A 26,443-nucleotide genomic window follows, 5' to 3' on the forward strand; every position below is an offset into this window, starting at 1 on the left:
ATTGTAATATACGGTAGAGCGCATTTTTGCATGAGCGTGGCGCATGAAGAACATGGTTACATTCACAGCCGACATACCGGGGAAGCCATTCACCGTCCCCTCGTGAATGTCCGCTGGCACCAGTGAGTCGAGGCGATTTAATGATGGCCTTCAAAGTCCCCAATATCAAAACGAGCTGTCGTTCTTTTCTTCCTCATCAATATATCCTCCAAGCTCCCCACGACTCTCCTAACGATCATGAACGCTCCTTACGACCTCACCACTTCCTACGCCAACGCCAATCTAGACTCGGCCGCTGCCACCCAAACACCAAACTTCATTTTCAGCGAGACCCAGTCGACAACATCTAGGATCACTCTGTTCGCATGCAAGAGTCCGCCGTTGACATGTCTGCTAATCAAGCAATGGCTCCTCGACACCTTCAGCAGCGATGACCTCCGCGCCCCTGGGATTGTGCGTATGGAGACGCTGGAACTGCATCTTCTGCCTCGACAAAGCGACGGGCAACCCAAGCAAGGCTGGCTACTGCTCTGCGAGGACGCGGCTGTCTTGCTCCACGACGAGGCTCAGTTGCCCCTGACAGTGCTCGCGGTCCTGGTCCCGGGCCACATGAAAGTGCACTGATTCTACGCCCTCCCGTCAGTCGCCCCTTTACTCCATCTCTTGGACCACCATCACCAACTCCATCTTCTCACATCGCTCGCTCCGCCCTCGCGCCACAACGCCCGCCTGTACACCTACGTCCGCGAGAATTTCCTCCGCGCAATTGAACTGCCCGACTCCCCCGATTTCCTCACCGCGCAATCCATCACCGACTACTGTCCGAGCATTCTCGATCCGAACACAGCCCTCAAACGGCTCGAAGCGAGCGAAGCCCTGCACTTCGGATACATGAGACCTCCTGACGCGTGGTCTCTGGACCTCAGCGACGATCGCTATCTCCTTCACCTGCACGAGGCAGAGCGCGAGGTGGCGAGCATTGCCGGGCTCAAGTGCGCCGAGTACCTGGTCGTGAAGCGAAACTTCTTCCGCGCCTTTTGGACTGAGATCTACCGGTGTGACAAGAAGCTATTCGCTGATTCGAGTGAAGATGAGCTCGTTGCTGCTGCAAGCACTGCCAGCACGTCAGCGGCGCCGCCATCGACACTCAAACCGCAGCATGTCCGCTCAGATAATGCGCATGCAGTTTGGTTAGAGAAGGCGTACAGCATGCGCAAGTCACGGGCGCACCTGGTGGTGGTGGCGTGGAAGGAGCTGGGTTTCTTGGATGAGCAGCGCTTCAAGGCCTGGGTGAAGGCGGGTGGCATGTTCGAGACCAGCTCAGAGGATGAGGATGAAGGAGGAGACGTGGGAGAGGATCGTTCTCTTGCAAACCTGCCTCCTCCCTTGGCTGCGAGGCGCGGGTTATACTAGGCTGACGGAATGGGGACTAGATGTCATGGACGGAAGAGTGCATTGTGAGGAGAGTGGATGATTCGTGGACCGTCATCTAGTCGATTCTTGTCATGACACCCCAGGCGAATTCGCGAATCAAACGTCGCAGCTCAGATTCCCGCTATGCTCGCTCGTATACTAAACGCCAATCCCGGTATTGCATTCGTGTTTCGTCCTGCTCGATTCGTGCGATCCCTTGGCAGCCCCATCCGTCCCGACTTGGACACGGCATAGTCTGCGCTCGGCACTTCATCGTCGGGTTACTGTCCCCTTTTCGTCTCGCTCGTCATGAGCATATCACCTTGCGCTGCAGTGCGGCCGCAATGCTATAACATGTCGTAGGCACAGCATGCCAGCATGACGAGCGTTCAACCGTCTTTGACCACAACTCTTGCTCCTTCTTTGCCCAACACCCCCCTCTCCCTCGCCTTTGGACTCTTGTCCCGACCTTTCTTCCTTCCCAAGAATGCAAGCATGCCCGACGGCTTCTCACCCCGCTTGAACTGCTCATCTGTGGGGGAGTCCGCCGGTTTCCCCATGCTTCCCTCCGTGCTCTCTCTCGATGTTGATCGCGTGGGGCCCGATGGGCGTTGATAGGAGCTATACGGTGCTGATGTCGGGCCTGCGCTTGCTTGCACATCGTTGTATTTAATCGTGCGGGGTTTGGGCATCGGGGCGAGGTTTGCAGAGGAGGAGCCGGCTGCAGGGGGGAAGTACTCGGTGCCGGACAGTATGGCTGTCGGCAGTGGTGGCGAGCCATCCGGCGAGTTGGTCGGCATGCGTGTTGCGCCTCCGGCCCCCTCGGCTCTAGGTGAAGGGGCCGAACGCATCTTCGCCGGAGGTTGTGGAGGGAGGGGCCGCTGGAGGTCCTCGCCGCGGTTTTGGGCCGTAGATGGGCGGGGAGCGGCTGATTGCTCGATTGGAGCGCGCGCCTCGGGCAGGAGGGTGTAGTTGAACGGCTCAAACAAGGTTTCTATCATTCTGTGCAGCTCGTCCGCCCTGATCTCTTGCTGTGTCGCATCTCCGCGCAGCTCGGCGCGCGGCTTTTGTTTGCGCGACCGTGCCTCCAGTGGCGCCTCTTCCAGCAGCAACTCCTCCAGATCGTATGTTGCATCAAAGTTTGTCTTCTCACTTGACGGACAGAAGATGGGCTCAATCTCCTTCCTCTCCAACGCATCGAAGTCGATTTCGCGGAAGAAGGGATTATCCGTGAAGGTCTGGAACCCGGCGGCTCCTATGCGAAGCGTCCTGTCCTTCTCCAGCAGCGAGCTGATTGCATGCAGGCATACATTGCGGATGGGCGGGGATGTGGTGGGGTATTTCGGGTCGGCCTTGACGATGCTCTGAGCCAGGACATCCGGGTCTTTGGCTTCGAAAGGTCGTTTGTTGTAGATGCATTCGTAGAAGGTTACCCCCAAAGACCACCAATCGACCTCGGATAGATATCCCTTGCCCCGGTACACCTCTGGTGCCAGGTAGACCAGCGTTCCCGATTTGCTCGTCAGTGGCCGGTCGCGTTTGAACTCGGATGCCACGTTGAAGTCTGTAAGGTGGACATGGCCTTCGGCGTCCAACAGGACATTGTCGGGTTTGACATCGCGGTGGATGATGCCTTGTTGGTGGACGTAGCGTAATGCACATGCGAGCTCTGCGATCCAGAACCGCACGGCTTCTTCGGTGAAGGTCTTGCGCGAGATGTGGAACCGCAGGTCTCCGCCAGTCATTAGGTCGACTACCAGGTATCTGTTCACTTGCATCAGTACCATCATGCCTCGATGTGAGCAAACGGGAGAGGGACGCACAAGTACTCCACATCCTGAAAGCTGTAGCGCAAGTTACACACAAAGGGATGGTTGAGATGTTCCAGCATGCGTCTCTCACGGATGATGTTCCGCACGCTCTCCGATCGGACAATCTCATCCTTGCGGATGTATTTCAGAGCAAAGGTCAGACCCGTGTCCTTCCTCTCCACAATTCGCACCTTGCCGAATGCGCCTTTGCCAACCACGCGCAGCAGGCGGAAGTGATTGAGATTGACCTCGTCAGTGAGAAGGACGGGCTTCCCACTGGAGTTGCCCATTGATGTTGAAGGGGGCGGGTGGATGAGGAATGGCAGGAACCAGGCGCACTACCGCTCCCCCAGAGGCATGTCGTAATGACAGAACAATGAGCCTCGTGATCTCACGTAACACCGATAGGACGGGAAAGGCACACGGTCGGTTAGCGGGCAAGGCGAGGGAGGTTCCAGCAAGTCCGGAATGCCTGGCAAAGCGCGTAGTGACCAGCGGGTGTGAGAGAATGAGTTTCTGCGGTGGGTAGAGAGCGGGCGCGGTGATGTTGTTTCCCCGCAGCACTGAAAGACGGACGGACGAGATGAGCGAGATCGAGCAGGAGCGGTAATGGTGACGGTGGCGAGGATGGAGATGTTGATATCGCTGCTGCTATTGATGATTCCGGGAGTGAGAACGCAGAACCGGCTCGGCAAATACCAGCCAAGGGAGAAGATGGAGGGGATTTTGCACAAAATGGACGGACGGTGCAGACGAGGCCAGTACGATCGTTGGGCGAGTCAGCGGCAGAGAGGGTCAAGTGGCGTGGGTTATTAAGAGTAGGGGTGGGGCAGAGGCCCTGCACGGCCACGCCACGTTTTTGTCATTCGCTATAATAAATCATCCATCCAGTTGCTTGAGGCATGCCCGTCTCCCAAACGCGATACGAGGCCTCCCCCACCGGTCACTGGGGGCAATGGAGCCTACCGGGGGATGCAGTCCATCAATCCTCCCATCCCACGACTCCTCCTCGACTCCTTCGCCTCGCGCGCACCTCGCTCGGCCGTCCGCCATCACTCGTCAACAAACGTAAATGAGAAGGGGCCGCGGCATGGATCCGCATGGAAAAAGCGCTGCATCAAGCCACCGATCCAGATTTAAGTGGGCCGCACGTGGCCGCCCAAAACTCTAAACAAGGTGCGCCATCCCTGCACATCGGCCGTGCACGCGTGCTTCATCATCCTGCACGCATCTGCTCCGTCATCCGCTCTAGCGCCGCTCGTTATCGCATGTCTCCTCCTCGAAGGCTGTCTGCAAGGATGTAACCGTCCGAGGGTACGCCCGGAAGCGACCTCCACCCAGCGTCCGTTGCAACACCGCCTCGGACGACAGGCGAGCGGATATAGCCTCCGGCTGCCAATGTGTGTGGCTTGCCGCCTAGACCGGCCGATTTCATTTTGCTTGCATTCTGCCGCCACGCTGGGATTGTCCCGCGAAGAGATCCTAGCATGCCGTGGCTGAAACTATGATTCATCACTACTTTGGCGATATAGGGTATTAGAAGACGAAATACACGGGTTGACGAGAGGAGAGCAGGCGTCGCAATGAATGAGTCTAGACCCAGACTCCCCTTGCCTTCCATCCTCCATCCGACGCTCGCCTTCCAAACATCCAAACATGCATCCAATCGCATGCCATATTATTCCGAGGAAGGTCGACTTGTGCATGGTCGTCGCTCACACATCCTCCAGGGCATTCTACACCTCCTCCATCGTCCCCGCCGGCTCTTCGTCCTCATCCTCATCGTAGCTCCCCACACTGCTCATCTCGTCGCTCTCGTCCGTGTCGTGCCCGGCGTCGTCGACGTGCTCCTTTGTGGCGTACTTTGACACGTATTCTGTCCGACACACATGAGCGCTTGCACCTCTTCCACTGCTCCCTATGCACCATCTTACCTTTGACTTTGGCGTCGTAGCCTTTCGGCTCGCGCATCAGCAGAGCGGCAGCCTCGCCGTTCAGCGGATCTGTCGGGTTCGGATACCGCAACAGCTGTGGGAGAAAGACTTCGAAAATATTGATCATGTCGTACATTGGCGACCAGGTCTGGTTGATGACATCGAGGCAAACGCTGCCGGACCTGTTTCCATTCGCCGTCAACCCGCTGCCCTCTCGATTTCGCGGATCCAGGCGCTGCAGAACTTACAGTTCATCAATGTTGGGATGGAAAATGCGGTTCACGAAGCCTATGCTCGGGCTCTTGTAGGGATACTGATCGGGCAATTCGACGTGGATTTTCCAGAGGCCGCCTTGAAAGGGTGCTGCCGGCCGTTAGAATCACGTGCTTGAATGTAATCTACCCGTTACCTACTCTCTTCAGGGCCTTTGAAGCGGACGTAGAATTCTTGCCTAGGTCGTGTGAGCGCTTGGTGGGTGCACAGAGCCTCGCAGGCCATGCCACATACACTAAGCTGGCAGATTAGCCTACACCCGGCCAGTGGTGCGTGTTGCTCGCGAGTGTGGGGAGGGACTTACTGTTGTCATTGACCAGAGTCACCTCGTAGTCACTCATGAGCCTGAGGGCTGGTTAGTCAACGGAGTGTGCGTTAGTGCGGATGCTGATACGGACATCTTCATCACCTATACCAGTCTCGACGTTAGCACTGCAGCCAGTCGAGTAAAAGTGGCTACAAGAACGACGTACATCGGTCTCGATCCTCCTCTTGGGACTACTCATCCTGCCGCCTCTCCAGCCACGGCTGTTTCGTCAAGAACACGACTCTTGCAATGCTGTTCGTATTGCCCTCACTGCCGGGCTCAACAAGGATGGCGCTGGTGTGTGTGTTGGGCGATAAGGCTATCGCGGAGCGGCCTGGGCTAGGCAGGAGGCGGACGAGTGGAGTACAGTAGTTGATGATGTGGTCGGCGGATAGTACGACGGTTTGTGTGGTAAGCTGAGCGGATTCGCGTGGGCGACGGAGAGGCGCTTGATACGTGAGGTGGGGCTCGTTCGCAGTGGGTGTGGAGCGACACGGCGTTCACGGAAGAGGAAATGGGATCTTAGATGACGAGTTAGAGAGGGTTACGGCAGGTGTGTAAGGTATTGAGTGGGCGGTGGTGATGAGGTGGGGGATGGTTGGAGAGTCGATGCAGGCAAGCAGGCAAGCAGTCGGGGCCAGGTCACGTTCCATCATCACCAGCTCACAGTCATCCACCACCTTAACGTCCAGTCGCCCGATCTCGGCTTAGCGCCGATCACACGCGAGCACATGCTGCTCCGCCGCACTCCCCGTGACTTCCTTCCACACCACTACCAGTACGCCTTCGCCAGCGACAAAGTCTGACCTTGTGCGCATGCTGATATGTCTGACGGCGAATTGCTGCAGACATTGCCATGACACGCTGCACCGCATCCGCTCCTCTTCGCGCGCGCCATCCTGGCCTTCTATATGTTAGGTAAGCGAAGCCCAGCCACTGCCTCGGCGAATTGCGAACAGTGGAATGGAAGCAAGGGCCGAGTTTTCTGGACGTCGATATACGCCTGTAGAGTTGTGTCTGGCCTTGACCAAAACATCTCCCATCCCCCCGAGCGCAAGAATGGGTGAGCTTGCAATTCATCCCACTACGGACGACAGTCCTTGACGCTTCATTGCCCTGCAACCCCCGGCTTCCTCCTGCCACCCATAAGTGCCATCATGTTTCGCTCGGCGAGCAAGGCTGCGTCGAGGAACTCCACCATCATCCATCATCCTCACTGCAGCCGCCAAAATGCGGTGCAGTCTCTCGTTCTCGTCCGACAATCATCTCACTCGCCTCTCGCGACGGGCGAGGCGCCAACCCGGAAAAAAGTAACCCTTCCAGCCCTGATGGCCATGCACCGGCGGCAAGAGCCCATCACCATGCTCACGGCGCATGACTTCCCCAGCGCACATGTTGCCGACAGGACTGGAATGGACATGATCCTCGTCGGGGATAGTCTGGCCATGGTCGCCCTCGGGATGGAGGACACGAGCGAAGTGCAGCTCGACGACATGATCCTGCACTGCCGCAGCGTCGCCCGAGGCTCCAAATCCGCTTTTCTGGTTGGTGACCTTCCCATGGGCTCTTACGAGCTTTCGCCCGAGCAGGGTCTTGCGTCGTCCATCCGCCTTGTGAAAGAAGGCCGCATGCACGCCGTCAAGCTGGAAGGAGGCGCAGAGATGGCACCTACCATTGCCAAGATCACCACCGCTGGCATCTCCGTTCTCGCCCACATCGGCCTCACGCCACAACGACAAAATGCTCTCGGCGGGTTCCGCGTCCAGGGCAAGTCCACGTCCGGCGCCATCAAGCTTCTTCAAGACGCCCAGGCCGTACAGCAAGCCGGAGCCTTTGGAGTCGTCCTCGAAGCTGTGCCTGCGGACGTTGCAACACTAATCACCAAGAAACTGCGGATCCCTACCATCGGCATTGGTGCGGGCAACGGATGCTCAGGGCAAGTGCTCGTCCAGGTCGACATGTTGGGTAACTTCCCCCCCGGCAGATTCTTACCCAAGTTTGTGAGGAAGTATGGAGATGTCTGGAGCGAGACGTCCCGTGCGATTGAGGCCTATCGGAAAGACGTGAAGGAACGGAGCTACCCTGCTCCCGAGCATACATATCCCATGCCTCGGGAGGAGTTCGAGGAATTCGAGCGCCTTGCGCATCGTGACCATCCGTGATCGAATCTTTGGATGTGGATGGCCATAGATTGTAAATATGAACATAGTTGTAGGATAGAATGTAATCGGCCAGTTCTTAATTCATCCATCATCATGAGAGCCGTCATTTGTCATCTTAACGAACCATCCACTGCTTGCCGCTATGAGAACGGCCCTTGTACCGAATGTGCACCGTCCTCATCCAAAAGCCTGCGTAACGCTGTAACTCACCACCAACTCGTCCCCGACCTTGAAGCACTACAAGCCAACCGTCGACATTAGCGTCCTCGCCGGCAGGCGCAATTAATACTCCAATTTGGATGCAAAAGACTCACCCTCCACAAATTCCCTACGCCCTCGTCCAAGCCCGGGGCAAAGACGGAATTGACATAGCAAAAGACGCTCTCGTGGTCCTTGAGCTGCAATCGTTTCCGCAAGAACCGCACCACAAATTCAAACCGCTGCGCCGTCCCGCAGTTGAAGACGGGGGTGCGCAGCGCCTTGGTGTTGGGCAAGGGCGAGAGGCGCACCTTCACTGGCGTGCGAGTCGAGTTAGCCAAGTGCTCGACACAGCTGCAAGCTAGCCGCCAGGGATGGGGCACCTTTGCTCTTCACTTGGCCGTTGGCATCCTTTAGCTCACCCGCCGTCTCGAGTGCCGCGTGGGCGTCCTTGGGTAGATGTTCAAGGATGACGGACGCCGCCATGGTCATGGGCAGATCGGCGCCGTTGTCCTCTTCCTCGGCCATGGCATCGGGCGGCGTCGGCGTAGAAGTGGTTGAAGTCATGCTTTGTAGTCCTCGAGTGCAGCAGTCGGGTCATTGGGTGCTAATGTGGGACCTTACATGTTGCGCGAAGAAGCATAAGAGGATGTGAGTCGGGGGCCCAGGTTGACAAGTAGTAGAGTGAGGTGGTCAAGGGTGAGAATTGACTTCGCTCGCCACTCCGCGGTCCTCCAACCTCTTCACAGCCTTGCCGGGCCCGCCGGAATGCCCATACTCACGCATACCTACGTAGTGAAGGCAAACGGAGCGGAAAGATGGCCTCCAATCGCAACAGTCATTGAACAAATATGTACATGTAAAACTAGCACTTGTGCCTCATACAAAATGCCTTCAACCCACCAATGCCAACCACGACAATCGCACAATGAGCAGCGAAAAAGCACCGCGACGCAATGCTGATGCCAGACCCGATGCCGTGGGGTATCGAAATGCCTCATGTCCCACCCGCCGAGTAAAATGCCAAACGCAAAAGAACCCTTGGTGCCCCTTTTCCGGCCGAGAACGAAGAAACAAAACCACGCTCCTCGCTATGCGTACAAGGCGCATTACTTTTGGAATGAGCAGCAGCAAGATGCAGAAGAAGCAACAAGCAAGGCCACGCCGGCCTGCAGAAATGTAGAATGCGGATTGCCGTGCTCATGAGACGCCCATCAACCATCAAAAATGTTCAGAATTCGCAGACCATGCCAGAGACGTAGGAAATATTATCGCAGTGTCGATGTGGGTGCATCGCCGAGCTATCGGACCGCGGCCCGTTGTATTAGAGCGACTTGTGTGGTCGCTTGAGCTGGACTAGAAGAGCGTCAAGCTCCTTCCAGTTCTCGGGAGCGAGCGCAAACTTCTTGTGTTTGCGGGAAAGGGTGTGCTGTATCGAGGGTTAGCGGCGAGGCACATTGTCGGGATGGAAAGACATCGAGATACTTACATCGTCAAAATCATCAAACTTCTCGCGGCAGTTCTCGCAATACCCCGGCTTCGGCTCCTTCTGAGCCGGCTTGCGTTTCCTGGGGGCCGCCGGCCTTCGATGCGTTGGACCTACAGTCTCTCCATGATCCTCGTCGTCCTCGTGCAGCACCCCAAGCGTCTCCTGGGCGCGTCTCTTCGCCGCGCGTGGGGGAGGGTTGATGTCGTCGTTGATTGCGGCTCGGACGTCGTTCATGTAGGAAGACGGCATGCTGTGGGTGGACGTCACGCTCGCACCACGCTCGGTGAGGACCTTGCGTTTCAGAGCAGACACTTCCTTGCTATCTCCCACGCGTCGGTTCACACCCGCGGCAGTGGACGAGATGGCAGTGGAAGAGATTGCCTGTGAGCGGATGGCCGAGGTGACGTTGGAGGGTTGCAGCCCTGAAGCAACAGGCTCTCCGCCGATCATGCGTGGCAGACCACGCGCATTCTGCTGGAAGCTGCCAAACAGATTGGGCATGGTCCCGGCGGATGATTGACGCTTGGGTGGGATGTTTCTGGGCGGATCCAACGGCTTTGATAGCTCGACCTTGCCCTGTGCAGCCACCTTTCGGGGAGAACGGCGCAGGTTCGAGTCACGCTCCGTCAATGGCGGATACGTGGCGGCAGCACGGGTCTTGCGCTGCGAGGCGAGTTCTTGCTCAGCAGTCGCCGCGGCTTGAGCCTCGCGCTCTTGTTGCTGAAGCTTCTTGGTGTGCGCTGGGTCGTCAACAAATGGGCATCGACCAATAGGGGTCAGTCGAAATTGCGGCCACGTGCCCTGTTCCTTGCTTGCAACCTTGGGGTAGTCGCGAACCAAGACCGGACGGGTCTTCTCATCCATGTCGTGGATGTAAAGGAAGTAGCCCTTCAGCACAGTCATATCCTGAGCGGAGACAGTCATGTCTCGGTCGGCTGGGCCATTGATCTTCTCATGTCGAAGCAGTTGTTCGAGGTCGGCATCGTTGGAAGGCTTGGGGGCGGATCTGGTTGGAGGGACTGCAGCGCGAGGGTCGTGAGGGTCTGGCTGGTCATCTGTCTCGATTTCAAACATGGTCTTCAACACACGTTGCATCTTCTCCAGCGCCCAGATCTTGATGCCGAGCTCGCGAGCACGGGTCAGGATGTCTGCGCGTTGCGCGTGAGATCTGCGCGCGTCGGCATCGTGAAAGACGGGGTTAGACTGAGTCTGAGCTCTACGCTGCAGGTTGGCATCAAGAAGATCGGTCGTCTTTCGCTGATCCTGCGTCAGGGCAGCCGGCTGGACCGTCTGGGCGGCATTGTATTTGGGATCCTCATCCGGGCTGGTGGCGACGAGTTCGGGAGGGATGGATCGAGTGGTGACGACGTGGGTGACGGCATTGGAGAAGAACTTCTCTTCACGCGCCCCTAGCAGTTGTAGTTGACGTGCGGCCTTGAGACGGATATCCTGCGGCACGCTCTCGAAGTAGAAGACAAAGCCGGGGAATTGGCGCTTGTAATGACGTTTCCACTGGCGAATGCTCTCCAGATTGTCGCCCGCCTGCTTCTGCGGCTGGTCATTGCGTTGAGGAGGGGGCGGACGCCTCTCACGGACAGCATTGAGCTTCTTCTCGAAGACGGTGGGCGGAGCGTTGGCAGTGCGCTTAGCAAAAGGCTCCTCCACGCCTTCGAGGGCATGGACGGGGACGCCATTCCTCCTCCGGGGGTCGACATTCTCCGCATCATCGTCGGAAAGGTCGACGATCTGTTTCTTGGCCGGAGGCTGTCCGTCTTCCACCTCTCGCAGCTCTCCCGCCTGGGCTCGCGTGCGCTTGCCATTGCCGGCCGTGACGGGACGGAAGGGCGAGTTGACGGCGTTGGGCACATTGGCCAGCGGGGCTCGTTTGCTGGTCATGTCGAATGGGTGCGGCGGCGGAGGCAGTATGGATAGTGTTGCCATGCGTGGGAGGGCGAGGGCTCACTGCTGCGCGCGTGCATGCACCTGCAGGACGCGCTTACTGCGGGCAGACGGGTGCCATTGACACGCACAGGCAGCAGCAGCAAAGGGAGAAGTGAGCGTGAGGCGAAGGAGAGCGGGTGTCGGAGAGGGATGGAGGGGGGAGGGGAGGGAGTAGAAGAGGTGCGTTGCAGTCGTTGTGAGGAGGCAGGCGGGACTAGAGGGTAGTGAGGCAGAGGTGCAGTTGTGTGGTTGGCCCCGGCTTGTTGCCATACAAAACATGCGAGGCGCGCCGACGGGGCGAGCTTAAATGAAACTAGCGGCAAATGGCTAACCACCCGATTTCCGCACCCGCGCCCGCGCCTTCCTCGCCAGCAAAAGCAGTCGCGGGCAATGAATGGCAGGAGCGAGGGGGGGAAATTAATAACGGACATGTTCATGGCTGGGAGCATCTCCCTTCTCTTCACACACAGTGAATGTATATCTTGCCCCATTCGGCACTCTCCATTGCCCTGCCTTCGATGCTTCATACTGCTCCAGCCTCGTTGGGCAGCTTTAAGCTTTCCGCATAGCAACGCCAAGGCATGCTCCCACCAGAGACATGTCTTTCACTTTCCTGCCCATCTCTTCACTGTCTCTTTTTCCAGCAACGAGGAGTATGTGAGTGCTGTCTATGCTGTCGGTTCATCTCTCCAATCCGCGCATTGCTGCTTGCCACCCTCCAAACTGGCCTGATCACATCCGCTCGGCCTCACTCGACGCGACTCTCACGCCTCCTCACGTGCTTCGACGATCGATGGCGGGGTCCCCGCCAAACTACTGAAATCATTCATCAGGTTTCCACGCCAGTGCCAGCTTGCAGGTAGGTGATTTTTCTTCTCTCTCCAGTCTATTGCACTCCATTTGCTTTACTGTTTCCTTCCCTCACTCGCCTGCCACGCTGCCTCTCGTTTCCTCGCTGCCAAAGTCCTGTGCCGGATTTGGTAGCCTCTCATCATCAAATCCGGCAGCCTCTCATCAGCGCTGAGCAAACCATGGCGCAGCGAGATGATTATGACGGCGGCGACATGTATCGCGACGATCAAGATGATGGTGACCGTGACGATGCCGGTTACGGAGGAGACGCGGTGCCACGCGGCAGCCGGAAGAAGTCGCTCCTCATCGGCATCAACTATGTCGGTTCCAACCACGCCCTCGAGGGCTGCCAGCAGGATGTCGCCAACGTTCGCCATTTCCTCGACACCCAAGGCTATTCCCGCGACTCGCGTTCGCAGGTGGTGATGCGTGACGATCAACAGACCGATCCCAACGGCCCTTTCTGGCCGACTGGGCGAAACATGTTAGCTGCAATGGAGTGGCTGGTCTCTGAGCCTGGCACCACCAATTTCTTGCATTACTCCGGACACGGCGGTCAAGTTCCCGATACAGATGGCGCGCGGAGCTCGGGGTTTGACGACACCATCGTTCCCTATGACTTTGAAGACAACGGCCAAATGTAAGCGTTCCCTCAGTTGAGTTCTTCGCTCGTGCCCATTGACCTCGTTAATGACTTCCCACAGTCCTAGCGGAGTATTGCACCGCATACTCGTCAAGAAGCTTCCCCCACGCAGTACACTGTTCTTGATTTTCGATTGCTGCCACTCAGGTTCGGCCGTCGAACTACCCTACATCTACCGGAGCGACGAAGATGGCAACGTGAACATGATTGACAATGTGAGGGAAGGCATGCGTCTTCTCGGGGCCGCGAATCACCTCATTCAAGGCGGCTTCACCTTCGACAAAATTGGCGAGGCGCGGCAACTCATGGGTGGCGCGTCGTCATTCTTCAAAGGCCTGACGCACAAGGAGGACGAGCAGGGGCTGGGCAGGCAGGACTTCGCTGACGAATACGAGCACGAGGAGAACAAAAACGTCTACATGTTCAGTGGCTGTAGGGACGACCAGACTTCTGCCGATGCGACCATTGGGGGATCCCACGTTGGCGCCATGAGCTACGCCTTTCTGGAAACGATGCAACGGCATGGTCCAGACCAGACGTACGTCCAGGTTCTGCAAAACACGAGACAGGTGCTCAAGGGGCAATACACACAAGTGCCGCAGCTGAGTGTTCAGCACTCCATGGACTTGAACACGCTGATCCATATATGATGGTATGATGAATGGGACGGGAGACGAGATGCATGGAAGGGGATGATCTATATCAAAAGCTAGCATCATCGCCTCAAGGATTCGATTTCTTCGACTTCCTTCACCGCCGTACGGGTGAGCACTTCGGCCTGTTCCTTACCAATCCGCACAGAATCCTCTATGCGGATTCCAATCCCGCGGAAATGCTCCGGCCACCGCTCGTCGTCGGTGGGGACGTAGATGCCGGGTTCGATGGTGATGCATTGGTCCTCCCGCAGCCTCTGCGTGCGAGGGTGACCGGGCGCGTCGTGTACGTCCAGGCCGATGAAGTGGCCCACGTGATGAGGGAACATGACGTCCATCACGTCCGAACGCGACGTGTCGAATCCGAGATCTTTCAGCCCACTCTTCAACCCGCCCTCCGCAATCCGGTGCAGTTTGTCCAGGGTGACATCCGCGTCTTCTCGGCACAGACTCACACATGACTTCTGCACTTGGAGGATCATGTTGTACATGTCTCTCTGCGGCCCTGTAAATTCTCCGGTGACGGGCCATGTCCGCGTAATGTCTGTAATGTAGTTGCCGTATTCTCCCCCGGCATCTACGAGGACGAGATCGCCGTTGCGCAGTCGCGCATCATTCCGCACGTAGTGGATGCTGAGAGCGTTCGTACCACCCCCAATCACGGGAACGTAAGCCTCGCCATCCAAGCCTTGCGTTTTGAAGCCGTATGCCAGGTCCGCCCAAAGCTGCTTCTCGGTTTCGTAACCACGCTTCATGGCGGCCGTGATGACAGCCCCAGAGATGGAGCCCGCTTTGCGCATGCAGTTCAGCTCCGCCTCTGACTTGTCGAGACGCAGCTCATTCATGAAGGGCCGGAGCGGTCTGACGGTGGAGTCGCGCAGCATTTTCGCAAAGCCATCGAGCTTCGCATTCGATCCGCCGAAGAAGCGCGACAGTGCATTCTTGCGCCCAAAGGAGCCGATGTCGGTATACACCTCTTGTGCACCAGATACAATGTCCGCAAGGGAAGTCGAGAGGTGCTCGATGTCGCCCGCCTCATCGGCATTGAAGACGTCTAACGCCGCTTGTGTCCCCGACCGTGCCCCGTCCCATTGTTCGGCTTGCGCGTCTTTGCCTCGCACGAAGAGGTGGAAGGTGTACTCGACTTTGGATTTGCCCTTTTCTGCGAGCAGAGCGATGTTGGCATTAGTGGAAAGGTGGAGGAGGGGTTGGGAGACGACGGACCTACCGATTACAGCGACCGCGTCGGGCTCGTTGAAGCCTGCGCGTTGGAAGGGTCAGCAGGTTGCGTGGAGAGAGGAAGGGCAGTATTGGCAGGAGATACCGGTGAGATAGAAGAAGTTGGGGTCCTGGTGGAAGGGATAGAAGACAGGGCCGGAGCGGTACTTGAGCTCGCTGGCAGCAAGAATGGCAATGCCGCCTCGAGGCAGTTTTTGGGCGAGGGTCGCGCGGCGATGATGGTATTCGAGGGCAGAGATGCCCGGAGTGACTGGAGGGGATCAGTGCATGTCGGGCGGAGGGGCGCGCAGAGCATGCATACGTTCTCCGGCTTGGATGAGATGGGGATGGGTCTCGTGCAGCGGCTGGCCGAATTGGAGATGTGCTGCTGAGACGAGAGTGCGTCGAGGAGCTGAGCGCAAGGCGGGTCTGCTGCGAAAGGTGGGAAGGGGAAGCAAGGCTGCTGCTGCTGCTCGTCGTGGCAGCAAGACCCGTCGACTCATTGCTCGCAACGCGTTGGCAGAGAGGGGGAGATGACATTGATCGGCGCGGAAGAATTGTCTTGTGCATCGCCAGCCTCGGGAACTCGCGCCACACCCTTGCGCCTCATCCTCGCAGCTGTCGTGCCACTCGACTCCACTCTCCACGTCTCACGAGCCATCAAGAGCATTTCAACGTTGTATGTCCCTGCTGGTCTCTGCTGGGCACTGGAGACATGCCTTTAGCGCGTGCGCCTGGTTAGCAACAACACGATCCATCTCATCGGGCAGAATGGCGACGCCGTCCATCGACAAGCACGCCCTCGACTCCTTCCACGCCCACCTGTCCCAGTCCAAACGTGTACTCGCCCTTCTCGGCGCCGGTCTATCAGCATCCAGCGGTCTTCCCACGTTCCGCGGGGCTGGTGGCTTATGGAGATCCCACGACTCCATCTCCCTCGCCACCCCCGAGGCATTCGCCGCCGACCCCAGCCTCGTATGGCACTTCTACAACTACCGCCGCCACATGGCCCTCCAAGCCCAGCCCAATCCAGCGCATTACGCACTGGCCGAACTGGCCAGGAAGTTGCCCGGGTTCCAGTGTCTGTCGCAGAACGTCGACGGCTTGAGTCAACGCGCCGAACATCCGCCTGACCAACTGCAACTTCTGCACGGGACGCTGTTCGAGCTCAAATGTGCCAGCCGGAGATGCGACTATCATGAGACCAACTTCACCGACCCCGTCGTTCCGGCACTTGCCATTCCCACTGGTGGAGTCGATCCGACCTCCAACGAAGCTCGTCGGGAAGCTGCAGCAGCGCAGGACAAAGGTCAAGATCTTGACATCTCCGATGTCAAAGTGCCCATCCCCTCAATCTCAACCAAGGATCTGCCTCAATGTCCGAAATGCAACGCACATCTGCTCCGCCCCGGGGTCGTCTGGTTCGGCGAGAGCTTGCCCGCTAGCGTCCTCAAGAATGTGGACGACTTCATCGACGCCGACGCCGGCATTGATCTGATCATCGTCATTGGCACCAGTGCAAAGGTCTATCCCGCCGCCGGCTATATTGACGAGGCACGAGAAAAGGGCGCGCGGGTCTGCGTGGTCAATATGGACACCAACGATGCCCCCGCCAGCGGCTGGGCAGAGGGCGACTGGCTGTTCCAGGGAGATGCTGCCACCGTGGTCCCGGAGTTGTTGAAGCCAGTCATTGGAGAGATCAAAGCGAAAGTCTGATTGAAGACGCATATGTCTAACGAGCACCGAAATCACATCATCCATCCCTGTACGCCTTTCCCAATGGCGTCAATTTGCCTTCATCGTCCAACATGCGTGCCCATCTTCCCACAGTCCCAGCGTCTCTCATGGCCCCAAACCAAGCATATCGCTCCACCCAATCCAGCGTGTCCAGATATTTCACGCTTTCTCTCGCGAAACTTTCGACGTGTTCGCGAGGCATCGGGCTGTCTTTGTTCCAGTTGCTGCCACCCGCATCAGTACAATGATCATAAGATGTCATCTAATGCCCAACTCACGTGGTTGCAAATTCCGTGATCCAGACAGGCTTGTTGGGTCCTAGCTGATGGTACCTATATCGCCTTCCATCAGCCATCTCACTTACCACCCCCATCACGCCAAACCCCCAGACTCACGTGCTCCAAATGTAGTCGTAAAACTGCCCCAGCGTCTCCCCATACCAATGCAGGCAGTAGAAGTCCACGTCGCTGCCCCCCGCGCGGATCTGGCGCAAGAAGTCCTGCAGCCAGACGACGCCCTGCGGCGCGGAAGAAATGCCTGGACTGCCGCAGCGAATGCCCGCTCGCCGCAGCGGTTCAAAACACCGAATCCATTCCCGTGCGGCGAGTGCGCTCGTCAAGTTCGACTGATCCGGCAACTCGGGCTCGTTGAAGCCCAGCACGGCCGTGGCGTGGCAATTTCTCACCTTTGTGGGCAAGTTGTCAATGTCGACATGATTCCATTGCATGGGGACGAAGTCGAGAGATCTGGCGTCGGGCGTCGGTTGGGGAGACCAGTTGTATAGCCAGGAGATCTTGGAGCCGGGTTTGGTGAAGGTGAAGGCCGCATCGACGTTATCTGTGGGCCAGCAGAGACCTCTTTTCGAGGCAGATGCCATTTCAGGACTCAACACGACCGTAGCTAGGTGGAAGGTGCTAAGTTTGTCGGTTTCGCTCACACATTTTGCTCGTGTCGTGCAGATAGGGTCGAGCAGATGATGGTGACGTTTTCCAGGCGGAAGTTCAGGAAACGTGGTTTGCCTGGCCTGCAGAGCCGAGAGATTTACACAACGAAAGAAACGCAGGAAACACGCGCGAATACATTGCATGCGGTTGGCTCTACAAGTAAAATCGGAGATATGCATGCACGATGGGAAGTAGCATCAAGCGCGAGAGCAGCCGTCTCGGATTTCAAATGTCTATATAAACCAATCCTCCCGCCCCCTCTCGCACAAAGAAAGTACCATAACGAAGCCGCTTGGTTCAGCGAGGGTACGCGGCTGGGAGACAAAGGCATAGCCGGACTGGCGCCTCTGAATGCCACACCATCGATGGCCGAGGACAAAAAGCAGGAATTCGGCACAGGCACAAGAGCGACGACTCGGCGGCGGCGGCTCTATTGCCGCCTACTCTTGTTATTGCGACCAATTGCCAGAGAAATCAGGATTCGCAAAGTCTTGGTCGAGGTCGTACGAGTCCGTATACGTGTCGACGGGCACCGCGATTGTCCCGTCCGCCCATGGCTGATGAGCTGTGAAGCCGACTTCCTCGTCCATAGGCCCGTAGTCGAATTGCGTTGCATTCGCATCGCTCTTCATGCCATTCATCATCGTGTCGGAGGCCATCTGAGGGCTGGCGGCCGCTCCAAACAGCCCGTTGTTCAAGTCGAGGTCCGGGAACAATTGCCTGATAATGTCGTCGTTCGGAGCGCTGGTAGACCCGACGGAGCGCGACTGTGGCCGAGCTGCTTGCGCCATTCCACCAAGAGCACGCTGAGGCATACTCATGAACGGAGGAAAGGTTGGCATCTGGTAGCTGTCGTCGTAGCTTGTCGATAGTACGCTCTGCTGCATCTTCTCTTGTCCAGCTGGCTGGAAGGTGTTGTCCACTGACGCCTCCCACTCATTGTTGAAGACCGTCGTTCCAAACTCGGCATTGCCAAAGAAACCAGGGGGCAGACTACGCCGGTTGGTTTGAGGCGACGATTCGGTGGCGGCATTGACCGTGTCACTGTTGGAGTCCTCTTGAATGCTTGGCATGTGATAGCCGTAGTCGTCCATTGACGGCAATTCGTCCACCTCGGACTGGGTGGTCGAGGACGCGCTGGTCAAGGTAGGTTGCGAGATGCTGGTACTGTCGTGCTGGGTTGGCCAGACGCCAAAGGGGTTGTTATTGGGCATGACGCCAGAGTCCGCAGATGGGAAATTCGACCAGGGATCGAAGGAGGAGTCGTTGGTTCCGGCAATGGTATCCAGGGGCGACGCGAAGGTCTCACTCATGTATGACTGGATGCTCGAATTGGTCTGTATTTGCGTAAGGTCGGTGAAGTCGATTGAGCCGAAACGCGCGTCGCCGGAGCTGGTGCACGGGATAGCGCCGAGCGAGGGATGACTTGGGGAATGCTGGCCAGACCTGGACGCCTGCCGCTCGCCCTGGGCAGGCAGCGGGGTGGAGGTATGGGATGAGCTCTGAGACATGGTTCGCTCGGATGCCTGCCCGTCGACGGACCGGCGCGACGTAGCAGCGACACTGGATTCGGTGACGGAGCGCGGCATGGGCAGCTTGTATGGCATGCCACACTCGTGAGCAGCGAGGTTCTTGCGGTGGACGGGCTTGTGGTGGCCATTGGTGAAGACGGTGATGGCACCTTCGGAGCTGGTCTTTTCCAGTCGCGGCTTGACGGCTGGACCGTGGGGCAGGCTGGTGCTCGCGTCGGGCTCTTTCTTCAGAATGGCGCACGAGCACTTGCCGCCATGATGGCAGCAGCAGCCTTGCTCTTCGGCGACGGCCGCGAGACACGCCAGGTCGAGGTCGGCATGATGATCGTCGTGGTGGCCGGCCTTGGCGCGCTCCTCGGCCTCACGCAAATGGATGCATTTCTCCTTGGGGTGGTGAGGCTTGTCGGCCTCGCCACATTCGCATCGCACATGAGCGGATCTCTTCTTCCGCTCGAGTCTGCAGTGCTGGCACTGCGTGACCGGACGACCCTTTTTTGGTACCAGGATCAACTCACGGTCTAATGTGGGTTAGTAGGCGTATGTGAGCGAGTGGAGTGGAGTGGGAGCAGAAATCCATACCGGTGTGGGTGCAGCCGCTCACGCGATGACCCTTGAGGCACGACTGGCATGCCCATTTGGTGCCGTCCTGATGAAGTGGTGAGCGAAGTGGAAGGGAAGGGGGAGTTTTGCGCGGGTGCGAACCTCCTTGACAACCATTCTTCGTATTGATGCTGCGGGTGAGGGATTTTCGCCTCTGCCCAGCGCGTCGTGCGCGACCAAATTTCCGCCTTTCCGCCGGAAGTATGACACAAAAAGCCTCACAGAGGGGGAAGCGAGAATAAAAGAGCGGCAAAGGCGCCGCTGGGGAATGGAACTGTACACCTGGGGTATCTCGTCGTGGACCGTAACGCGCGGGATTGCGCTCGAGCAAAAGCAAGTGGCGGCTGGAAGGTGGTGGCGGAAAAAAGCGGGCAGCAAGGGCAGAGAAGGGGGAGGGAGGACCTGACACACCGCAGATGGCGGTGGCCGTAAGTGGCCGGGACGAGGTGCTGCTGCGAATCAAAATAAGTCGGATGCACGTCGTGGACGGAGGGGTGGGAGAATGGGAAAGGAGCAGAAGCTGGAGACGGGCGCTCGAGTTTTAACGGGCGCGGCGCGGGTGCAGTAGGGAAGAGGGAAGGAACGCCAGACACGGGCGCCACTCAATTACAGTGGGCCAAACCCTGGCCTGGCGGGCGCGCGGTGGCCACGGCTAATAATCGTCAAACACACCACCCACCCGGCAGCGCACGCACGCACGCACACGCACCCAGCGCGGCTTCGCTCGAATACGGCAGCAAACACTGATGTGTACTGCGACGGCGGCGGCGGCCAAGGAAGGCGCCAAAGATGCGCGTGTGAAGCCACCGGCAGGCCCCCGGATCTCGAAATGCCGTGCGCATCTCTGAATTGCCCCCCACGTCTACAGCCCACCCGGTTCCGAGCGAGACAAGCTCCACTCAGCCACCGTCCGCCCGGTGTGCCAATGTGCTGTGCCTTGTGCCTCCCTCCATCCTCCCGCATGGTGAGAAATCAGGCAGACATCATCGCCGTCACTGCCCCGCGAACGCTCCCGCGCCTTCTTTTCCCTCTCGGCCGCGCTGCAACTTTGTACTCACTCCGCCCATTCGGCTCCTCGTCTGGTACGTACCTAGACACTCTACATTGCCTCCCACTTTCTGTTCTGTCAACTAGCGGAGCGTCGAAAGCTTGCTTACGCGGCCTCGTGGGAGACGAATGTCTGTATCGCATTCCGCAGACTGTCTCCGCCAGCACCTTCCTTCCCTCAGCGAGCAACTCATGCGACGGGTATACCTTGTTCTGGTCGCATTCCCAATGCCTGCCGTGACACCACCCAAAGCACATCACATCAACGGTGATCGGTCTTGGCAAAGCGACTTTATCCGAGACAAGCCTTTTGGCGTCATAACCTTAATTCCCGCCGTTTTCGTATTTCGCCATCGCCTGGACCGAGCTCTCACTCTCCCTCGCTCTACTGTGTAGGTAATCATGTGCTCGCGCGCAGGTGCGTCATTGATTGGTCTCTTTTCATCAGTGTGGGTTTCACCCTCTGCCCTCGAGCTGTCAATGGAAGTGCTGGCCTTCACCCTTCTACAACCATCAAACGTGGGAATCTACTCGCTTCTTCTCCTTCACTCTCATCTGGTCCGTTCGCCGCCTTGAACGTACACATTTCTGAGCAGAAGACGGCGGAATGAGTGTTTGGCGGGCGGTCGTGGGACAGACTCGCCGTTCTGTGTGGCCTAGTCATATCCTACCGTGACGCTTGCAATCTTGCACTCTCGATCATGGGCAGCCATCCAGCAGCCAATCGATCGGGGCAAGGTGGGTTAACAAAGATTACGCCAGATAAACACATGCGCAATCCAATCGCAGCCATGTATATGAATGGCATGTTCATATCACTTGGACCAGCAACATGGTCACGTGCACCACTTAGATGCCCCGACACGTGCAGCGTATGCGAGTCTGCTAGAATGGCGAAGCTGGGAGCGAGGTGAATGAGGGTTAGAGAGATCCTCGGGCGTGCGGGTTTGCGGGTGGGAGCTGATCGATAAGAACGATCAGCAATCATCCAACACGTTCGGGAGGCTCACCGAGGCTACACATCAGCCCCGGCGGATTAGTGTTCCGCAGGACACTTTTGCACCCCTGACTGACTCGGATTCTTGGCGAGTTTGGAAGACACCGTCTCGAGAGGCATCCATGAGCGCAGACATCCTTAGAAACCGAGGATAGTCCGGAGAAGCGTGGCAGCAAATGTGCCACTGATGCCATCTCCGGCGGGTGTCGCGATGTATCTATGTACACAGTACTTGATGGCGGTCACAAGGCCATCTTTGCCAGCCGCGGCGTCTCCGCGGCTCTATTGCGGCTGAAGGAGCAGCCGGCAGTGATTGAACTACGTCACACGCGGCTGCCCACCATTGCGCGCGCTACGCCTTGCCTCATCGACTCCTTCCTCAGGCTGTCCACCACCCGCCACATTGATCTGCGATGGTGCTAGTGCATCTCATCCTGAAGAACCCACTCAGAGTAATAACGTGAATCTCTGGGCGGAAGAAGAACGAACGCCCAGGCGCTGGTAATGCTTCTTCGGCCGACTTCGCAAACAAGCATCGCAACCACACAATCATACCGACGAAATCACCAGATGAAGGTACTCACTGAGCCGTGGTGATGATGAGTGATGCACTGCAAACTCCTCGGCAGCGACGGGATCAATGGTAGTCTTAGGCTTGTCCGGCGGCTTCACGGAATGGACGGTCCGCTGAAGGAGGGTCAGGGTTCAACGCTCGACCAATGACCGGCGCGTTTGGACCCTCACCGTCACTCGTGATGTCCTCTGTCGAGCAAGACGTCGATCTCAATGCGGTAGGGATTATCAATCACTCACCCCAATGTTCTACGGCTGCTTGGGCAGCCCTGATCCTCGCGTGCACGAGGCATGTATGTTATATGAAGCGTGTGCCTCTCGCCACCTCGCATGTAAGAAGACGTCCCTGCTCTCATTTCCTCTATCCCTATGTCCTTTCTATTGCTCAACGCCCCAATGCCTCATTTCAAGCGAAAGCAGAGGGCCGTGGCAGAGATCCACCTGTCCCTCCATGACGAGGACGGGGAAGGCCTCCCCACCCCCACCAACCAGTCCCACTACCTGTCACACGAAACAATTCAAGGATGCGTTCTCCTCCGACTGCCCCCCGGCGTGGAGACTGCGCGGTGTCAGATCACCCTCAAAGGTATGCTCACGGGACGCAGTGCACGTAGGATGCTGGAACCCACGCTGATACTATGACGCGCAGGAGCCATCACCACCGAAACGCCGCAGTATTCCAACGGCGCGTTTGCGAAAGAGTGGAGGACCGAGACGTTGGCGGTAAGGATGCTTTGTCGTTCTTCCCCGCGATATACCCCGGCTAACGCGCCTTGCCACAGTTCCTTGCCGCAGCATACGACCGGAAGGCGCATGCCGACAGGGCGGACGCAGACGGCGCCATTCGATTGTTCTTCCACTTCGACCTGTCCGAATGTGAAAAGCTGTCCCGCCACGAATGCGGTTTGCCGCCATCGGTAGACTCGCGACGCGAAACTCGTCGCCCTTCCGATGTCAAGTACTCGGTGGACTACAGCATCAAGGCTACCGTGACCGCTGACGGGCACGAGCTGGCGTCGACAGTGCAGCGCGTCGACATACTCGCCGTCTCCCTCGATTCCTGGCGGTCCAGCGCCCCGGGAGCGTACTTCTGGGCAGAACCGGTCAGCGAGACCAGACCCAAGATTGGAAAAGCCAGTTCTTTCCCGCATGCGCGACCGAGATTCCGCACGGGCAGCTCCTCGCACTCGTCCCCGGAGCGATCCCCCTCGGCGGCCTTCCGCACAGAACTCGCTGCGCAGGAGACCGACCCGCTGGTCCTGCAAGACGACCATGGAGTGGTGGACGGAGAGACGGAAATCCCCTTTGTCGTCAAAGTATCACATGGCGCGGAGCTGGGAGATGCGCTACCCGCCGAATGCAAAGTCCACGCTCGACTCGTGACGAAAACACATCTCAAGCCCGACGAGATCCAGCGCCTGGAGGCGGGCTTGGAGTTCCCACGGAAGAATCTGCAGCAGATTACGCGATCGCAGAACAGCAACGAGCAAAGCGAAACGGTCTCCATTGCGAAATGGGAACCCTGCGTGTCTTGCAACAGTAAGAGCCGTCCCACCCCAGTGCCCCTTGAGTGCAGTCGCTGACGAAGATGTCACAGACACCGACTCCTTCTCCGTCGCACGCTTCACCCTCCCCTTCCACATCCACGATACGAACCCTCCCATGCCGACCTTCTCCACGCCCTTGCTTTCGCGCGACCATTTCATCGAGCTGACCGCCTCGTTTCCCGACGGGCCCACCGAGGCGTTCAAGGTGTCTGTGCCGGTGGAAATCGTCCACGGCCTGCCCCTGTCCGTGGACTTTGGTTCACGTAAAAGCTCCGCCTCGTCGGGAGGGTGTGAGGCGAGATTGTAGGGTCGATTGGTCACGAGCGAGGTCAGGTTTCTACGAGTTTTTGCCGTTTTATGATACCCCACGCTGTGTGCTCCCTCGTGGACTACATGCGTCGAGCTTTACCGGTCTCGGAAGACTGTTATATACCATCTTATGAAGTTATGAGCGAATGCAATGATAGATGTCTCGTCTCAGGAACGATCCCCTTCATTGTCTTCTAGTAGTCGCTACGTAAAACATTCTAGGCTCTCAAACGCCGCCACTGAGCATGCTTAAGTCGGCCGTCTCCATACCCAAGCGCCAAACATGCAACCATTGGGCAACGCTCAGAACGCACATCAGGAATTGAGAATCTTCGTCTTCATCCATTCGCTCGTGCCCACGCCGAGATTCAGCCCGTTCATGGCCCACCACTTCTTCACCTCCATACCTCTCTGCCCTTCATCGCCGTCTTCCAGCGCCTCTTCCACATCGCACGTCTTGAACTCCACCTTCAGCCCGCTTCGCTTCCACCACTCCAACACATTCACGTATCCGGACTTGGTGGCGCCGACGAGGACTTGGTTGTCGAAGATCATCTTGGACCCTTTCAATCCATGCCACAGCTGCAGGATGTCAACGTGCCCGTGGGTGGAGGCCAGCTTGGCCACCGTATCTTCGTGAGGAAAAGCGATGCCGCATTGCATCCACCATCGTACGACATCGGTGTGGCCGTTCTGCGTGGCGTAGCAGATGCTTTTGCCGGGCTTGAGGCGGATCTTGTTGGCACCGTCGATGCCTGTGCGGATGTCGTCGACCGAGGTGGACAAACTCTTCCACCATTCCAACACATGCAGGTGGCCTTGGCTGCTGGCTTGCTCCAGTGCGGCTTCGGTGAACTTCAGCGGCAGCCCGGATCCGCGCCACCACTCCAGAACATTGACGAAGCCGAGGCGCGAAGCACCGTCCAGCGCCTCGCTGGTGTATTCCTTGGTCAAGAAGGAAGGCGAAGTTCGCCAAAACTCCAATATTTCCGTCCGACCGAAGACTGCAGACGCTTTGTCGGGGAGGAAGGTGTGCCCAAATGTTTCCCAAAATAGGGTTTTGTGATTGGCTTCAAGGTGTGCGAGGAGAGGAACGTTTGCAAAGCGCATGATTAACTTGATGCAGAGCCTGGAAATCCAGCGCGGGACGCTGTGAGTCGCGATGAAACCTTTGACATCTGCCAGATTCCCCTTGAGAATGGTCAATTCGAGATTCTCCATATAGCTCAGCGTGCGCTGAGAGTTGGTGTGGGCCGTCCAGTCGGCAGGCGGTGGCAAGTTGGTGAAGATGTGTAGGGTCTCTGCGAGTTCCCAATCGCCGGTGAAGTCGAAGATCATGGTCCAGAGTTCGGGGGGCAGGATGTCCCCATGCGAACGCCGGCGTGGTCCCAGCGTGCCATAAACGGCGCGCTGAGACGGCGAGACGTGAATGTCTTGCCCGATGTTCATCAGATCCACTTGATTGCGGACGACATCAACGAGATCTTCTGCCGCCTCCCACGACGCCACCTTTCTCTCCTCGCCCACAAAGGTCCACAGGATGGGTTGGATGAGCTGCACCCAATTCCACTTCTTGCGTATCTTCGCCAGCTGCTTCTTGGTCATTGGGTTCTCCCACATCAGCGTCGACATGCCTGGCACGAGCAGGATCTTTTTGCTCACGTCCCAACTCCGCAGAATCTCGAGGACGAGGTTGTCGGTGTGGCCATGCAGCATTTTGGCTAGATTGCCGGCATCGATGGGGGACAGGACGAGGAGGTTCGCCCACTCGCACAGCTCGGCAGCCTCGTTGTGCATGTCGGCGGCGGCAAGGCACATGCCGCGCGTGGCAGTGCCGTGGACGGCATTGGTGATGGTGAGGGCGTGGGAGCTGGCGCGAACCAAGTCGGCGCCGGAGAAGGAGGGGTCGAGAACGGTGCGCAGGGAGACGTCGGGGAGGTTTGCGAGGCGGGGAAGGAGATCGGTGACGATTCTCGACTCGGGACAGCCGAGGGAGGCGAAGAGGACGTTCAGGTCGCGGGTCTGCTGGCCGCCGCGGATGTCGGGAAGGTGGATGGAGTGCATGTCTGCGCGCGACTCGGCCATTTTACCCGTGTCTTGCTCGCACACACTTCTGCTTCGATACGGCCGGACGATGTCATGGGGAAGGGGAGAGAGGATATGGCGTGGCGTGGCAAGGGATGGAAGAGTCGAGTAGGTGTAGTGCATGCAGCAACAGGCTCGGGTGGCGGTTAGGGACGGGACAGAATGGAGACCAAGCCTT

The 26,443-nt window shown here is 57.9% G+C and overlaps 14 protein-coding genes across 14 annotated transcripts; 4 read left to right on the forward strand and 10 right to left on the reverse strand.

Moving 5' to 3' along the window:
• Positions 1 to 237: 237 nt before the first annotated feature.
• On the forward strand, positions 238 to 1,413 carry BDY17DRAFT_322289 (uncharacterized protein; the record flags this gene model as incomplete). The annotated part of the gene is made up of 2 exons (XM_033736783.1): positions 238 to 457; positions 644 to 1,413. The coding sequence occupies 2 exons, from the start codon at positions 238 to 240 to the stop codon at positions 1,411 to 1,413; spliced, it is 990 nt and encodes a 329-aa protein (XP_033592017.1).
• Positions 1,414 to 1,802: 389 nt separating this feature from the next.
• On the reverse strand, positions 1,803 to 3,514 carry BDY17DRAFT_247302 (kinase-like domain-containing protein; the record flags this gene model as incomplete). The annotated part of the gene is made up of 2 exons (XM_033730807.1): positions 1,803 to 3,177; positions 3,237 to 3,514. 2 exons carry the CDS (start codon positions 3,512 to 3,514, stop codon positions 1,803 to 1,805), a joined length of 1,653 nt encoding a protein of 550 aa, XP_033592018.1.
• A 1,446-nt stretch (positions 3,515 to 4,960) lies between these two features.
• BDY17DRAFT_315820 (ubiquitin-conjugating enzyme) lies at positions 4,961 to 5,937 on the reverse strand (the record flags this gene model as incomplete). Its single annotated transcript, XM_033735951.1, has 6 exons — positions 4,961 to 5,100; positions 5,159 to 5,340; positions 5,407 to 5,521; positions 5,572 to 5,604; positions 5,736 to 5,783; positions 5,901 to 5,937. The coding sequence occupies 6 exons, from the start codon at positions 5,935 to 5,937 to the stop codon at positions 4,961 to 4,963; spliced, it is 555 nt and encodes a 184-aa protein (XP_033592019.1).
• Positions 5,938 to 7,066: 1,129 nt separating this feature from the next.
• On the forward strand, positions 7,067 to 7,900 carry BDY17DRAFT_308828 (ketopantoate hydroxymethyltransferase; the record flags this gene model as incomplete). Its single annotated transcript, XM_033735253.1, has 1 exon — positions 7,067 to 7,900. The coding sequence occupies one exon, from the start codon at positions 7,067 to 7,069 to the stop codon at positions 7,898 to 7,900; it is 834 nt and encodes a 277-aa protein (XP_033592020.1).
• A 66-nt stretch (positions 7,901 to 7,966) lies between these two features.
• Positions 7,967 to 8,790, reverse strand: BDY17DRAFT_293633 (ubiquitin-like autophagy protein Apg12-domain-containing protein). Its single transcript, XM_033733015.1, has 3 exons — positions 8,482 to 8,790; positions 8,215 to 8,414; positions 7,967 to 8,137 (listed from the first exon to the last, which is right to left on the reverse strand). The coding sequence occupies exons 1-3, from the start codon at positions 8,663 to 8,665 to the stop codon at positions 8,078 to 8,080; spliced, it is 444 nt and encodes a 147-aa protein (XP_033592021.1). The 5' UTR covers positions 8,666 to 8,790; the 3' UTR covers positions 7,967 to 8,077.
• A 632-nt stretch (positions 8,791 to 9,422) lies between these two features.
• On the reverse strand, positions 9,423 to 11,483 carry BDY17DRAFT_308829 (Dfp1/Him1, central region-domain-containing protein; the record flags this gene model as incomplete). The annotated part of the gene is made up of 2 exons (XM_033735254.1): positions 9,423 to 9,527; positions 9,588 to 11,483. 2 exons carry the CDS (start codon positions 11,481 to 11,483, stop codon positions 9,423 to 9,425), a joined length of 2,001 nt encoding a protein of 666 aa, XP_033592022.1.
• Positions 11,484 to 12,592: 1,109 nt separating this feature from the next.
• BDY17DRAFT_247044 (putative metacaspase) lies at positions 12,593 to 13,673 on the forward strand (the record flags this gene model as incomplete). Its single annotated transcript, XM_033730785.1, has 2 exons — positions 12,593 to 13,020; positions 13,085 to 13,673. 2 exons carry the CDS (start codon positions 12,593 to 12,595, stop codon positions 13,671 to 13,673), a joined length of 1,017 nt encoding a protein of 338 aa, XP_033592023.1.
• A 53-nt stretch (positions 13,674 to 13,726) lies between these two features.
• Positions 13,727 to 15,472, reverse strand: BDY17DRAFT_293638 (metallopeptidase). Its single transcript, XM_033733016.1, has 4 exons — positions 15,217 to 15,472; positions 15,001 to 15,165; positions 14,905 to 14,937; positions 13,727 to 14,838 (listed from the first exon to the last, which is right to left on the reverse strand). The coding sequence occupies exons 1-4, from the start codon at positions 15,395 to 15,397 to the stop codon at positions 13,739 to 13,741; spliced, it is 1,479 nt and encodes a 492-aa protein (XP_033592024.1). The 5' UTR covers positions 15,398 to 15,472; the 3' UTR covers positions 13,727 to 13,738.
• A 193-nt stretch (positions 15,473 to 15,665) lies between these two features.
• On the forward strand, positions 15,666 to 16,610 carry BDY17DRAFT_247801 (DHS-like NAD/FAD-binding domain-containing protein; the record flags this gene model as incomplete). The annotated part of the gene is made up of 1 exon (XM_033730854.1): positions 15,666 to 16,610. The coding sequence occupies one exon, from the start codon at positions 15,666 to 15,668 to the stop codon at positions 16,608 to 16,610; it is 945 nt and encodes a 314-aa protein (XP_033592025.1).
• Positions 16,611 to 16,647: 37 nt separating this feature from the next.
• Positions 16,648 to 17,508, reverse strand: BDY17DRAFT_315826 (uncharacterized protein; the record flags this gene model as incomplete). Its single annotated transcript, XM_033735952.1, has 3 exons — positions 16,648 to 16,855; positions 16,910 to 16,963; positions 17,027 to 17,508. 3 exons carry the CDS (start codon positions 17,506 to 17,508, stop codon positions 16,648 to 16,650), a joined length of 744 nt encoding a protein of 247 aa, XP_033592026.1.
• Positions 17,509 to 18,534: 1,026 nt separating this feature from the next.
• On the reverse strand, positions 18,535 to 19,762 carry BDY17DRAFT_242970 (uncharacterized protein; the record flags this gene model as incomplete). Its single annotated transcript, XM_033730396.1, has 2 exons — positions 18,535 to 19,625; positions 19,687 to 19,762. Coding segments are annotated over 2 exons (1,167 nt in total), but the record flags the coding sequence as incomplete, so codon positions are not given.
• A 1,614-nt stretch (positions 19,763 to 21,376) lies between these two features.
• On the reverse strand, positions 21,377 to 21,856 carry BDY17DRAFT_103906 (uncharacterized protein). The gene has a single exon (XM_033729142.1). The coding sequence runs from the start codon at positions 21,740 to 21,742 to the stop codon at positions 21,422 to 21,424; it is 321 nt and encodes a 106-aa protein (XP_033592028.1). The 5' UTR covers positions 21,743 to 21,856; the 3' UTR covers positions 21,377 to 21,421.
• A 1,032-nt stretch (positions 21,857 to 22,888) lies between these two features.
• On the reverse strand, positions 22,889 to 24,341 carry BDY17DRAFT_293651 (uncharacterized protein). Its single transcript, XM_033733017.1, has 3 exons — positions 23,922 to 24,341; positions 23,107 to 23,863; positions 22,889 to 23,047 (listed from the first exon to the last, which is right to left on the reverse strand). The coding sequence occupies exons 1-2, from the start codon at positions 24,028 to 24,030 to the stop codon at positions 23,295 to 23,297; spliced, it is 678 nt and encodes a 225-aa protein (XP_033592029.1). The 5' UTR covers positions 24,031 to 24,341; the 3' UTR covers positions 22,889 to 23,047; positions 23,107 to 23,294.
• BDY17DRAFT_293652 (uncharacterized protein) lies at positions 24,342 to 26,397 on the reverse strand. The gene has a single exon (XM_033733018.1). It carries the CDS (start codon positions 26,386 to 26,388, stop codon positions 24,496 to 24,498), a length of 1,893 nt encoding a protein of 630 aa, XP_033592030.1. The 5' UTR covers positions 26,389 to 26,397; the 3' UTR covers positions 24,342 to 24,495.
• Between the last annotated feature and the right edge of the window lie 46 nt (positions 26,398 to 26,443).

This window comes from Neohortaea acidophila (genome assembly GCF_010093505.1).
Source record: "Neohortaea acidophila strain CBS 113389 unplaced genomic scaffold BDY17scaffold_3, whole genome shotgun sequence".
NCBI classification, from domain to species: Eukaryota; Fungi; Ascomycota; class Dothideomycetes; order Mycosphaerellales; family Teratosphaeriaceae; genus Neohortaea; species Neohortaea acidophila.

Coding starts and splice junctions, on each gene's coding strand:
- BDY17DRAFT_293652 (XM_033733018.1), bottom strand. CDS start 26,388: ATGCACTACACCTACTCGACTCTTCCATCCCTTGCCACGCCACGCCAT.
- BDY17DRAFT_293638 (XM_033733016.1), bottom strand. CDS start 15,397: ATGAGTCGACGGGTCTTGCTGCCACGACGAGCAGCAGCAGCAGCCTTG. Junction 15,166..15,216: donor TCTCATCCAAGCCGGAGAAC/GTATGCATGCTC, acceptor GATCCCCTCCAG/TCACTCCGGGCATCTCTGCC. Junction 14,839..14,904: donor CGACGCGGTCGCTGTAATCG/GTAGGTCCGTCG, acceptor CTCTGCTCGCAG/AAAAGGGCAAATCCAAAGTC.
- BDY17DRAFT_293633 (XM_033733015.1), bottom strand. CDS start 8,665: ATGACTTCAACCACTTCTACGCCGACGCCGCCCGATGCCATGGCCGAG. Junction 8,415..8,481: donor CGGCCAAGTGAAGAGCAAAG/GTGCCCCATCCC, acceptor CTCGCACGCCAG/TGAAGGTGCGCCTCTCGCCC. Junction 8,138..8,214: donor GCGTAGGGAATTTGTGGAGG/GTGAGTCTTTTG, acceptor GTTGGCTTGTAG/TGCTTCAAGGTCGGGGACGA.
- BDY17DRAFT_103906 (XM_033729142.1), bottom strand. CDS start 21,742: ATGATTGCTGATCGTTCTTATCGATCAGCTCCCACCCGCAAACCCGCA.
- BDY17DRAFT_293651 (XM_033733017.1), bottom strand. CDS start 24,030: ATGAAATGGTCGCGCGAAAGCAAGGGCGTGGAGAAGGTCGGCATGGGA. Junction 23,864..23,921: donor GACGGAGAAGGAGTCGGTGT/CTGTGACATCTT, acceptor GACGGCTCTTAC/TGTTGCAAGACACGCAGGGT.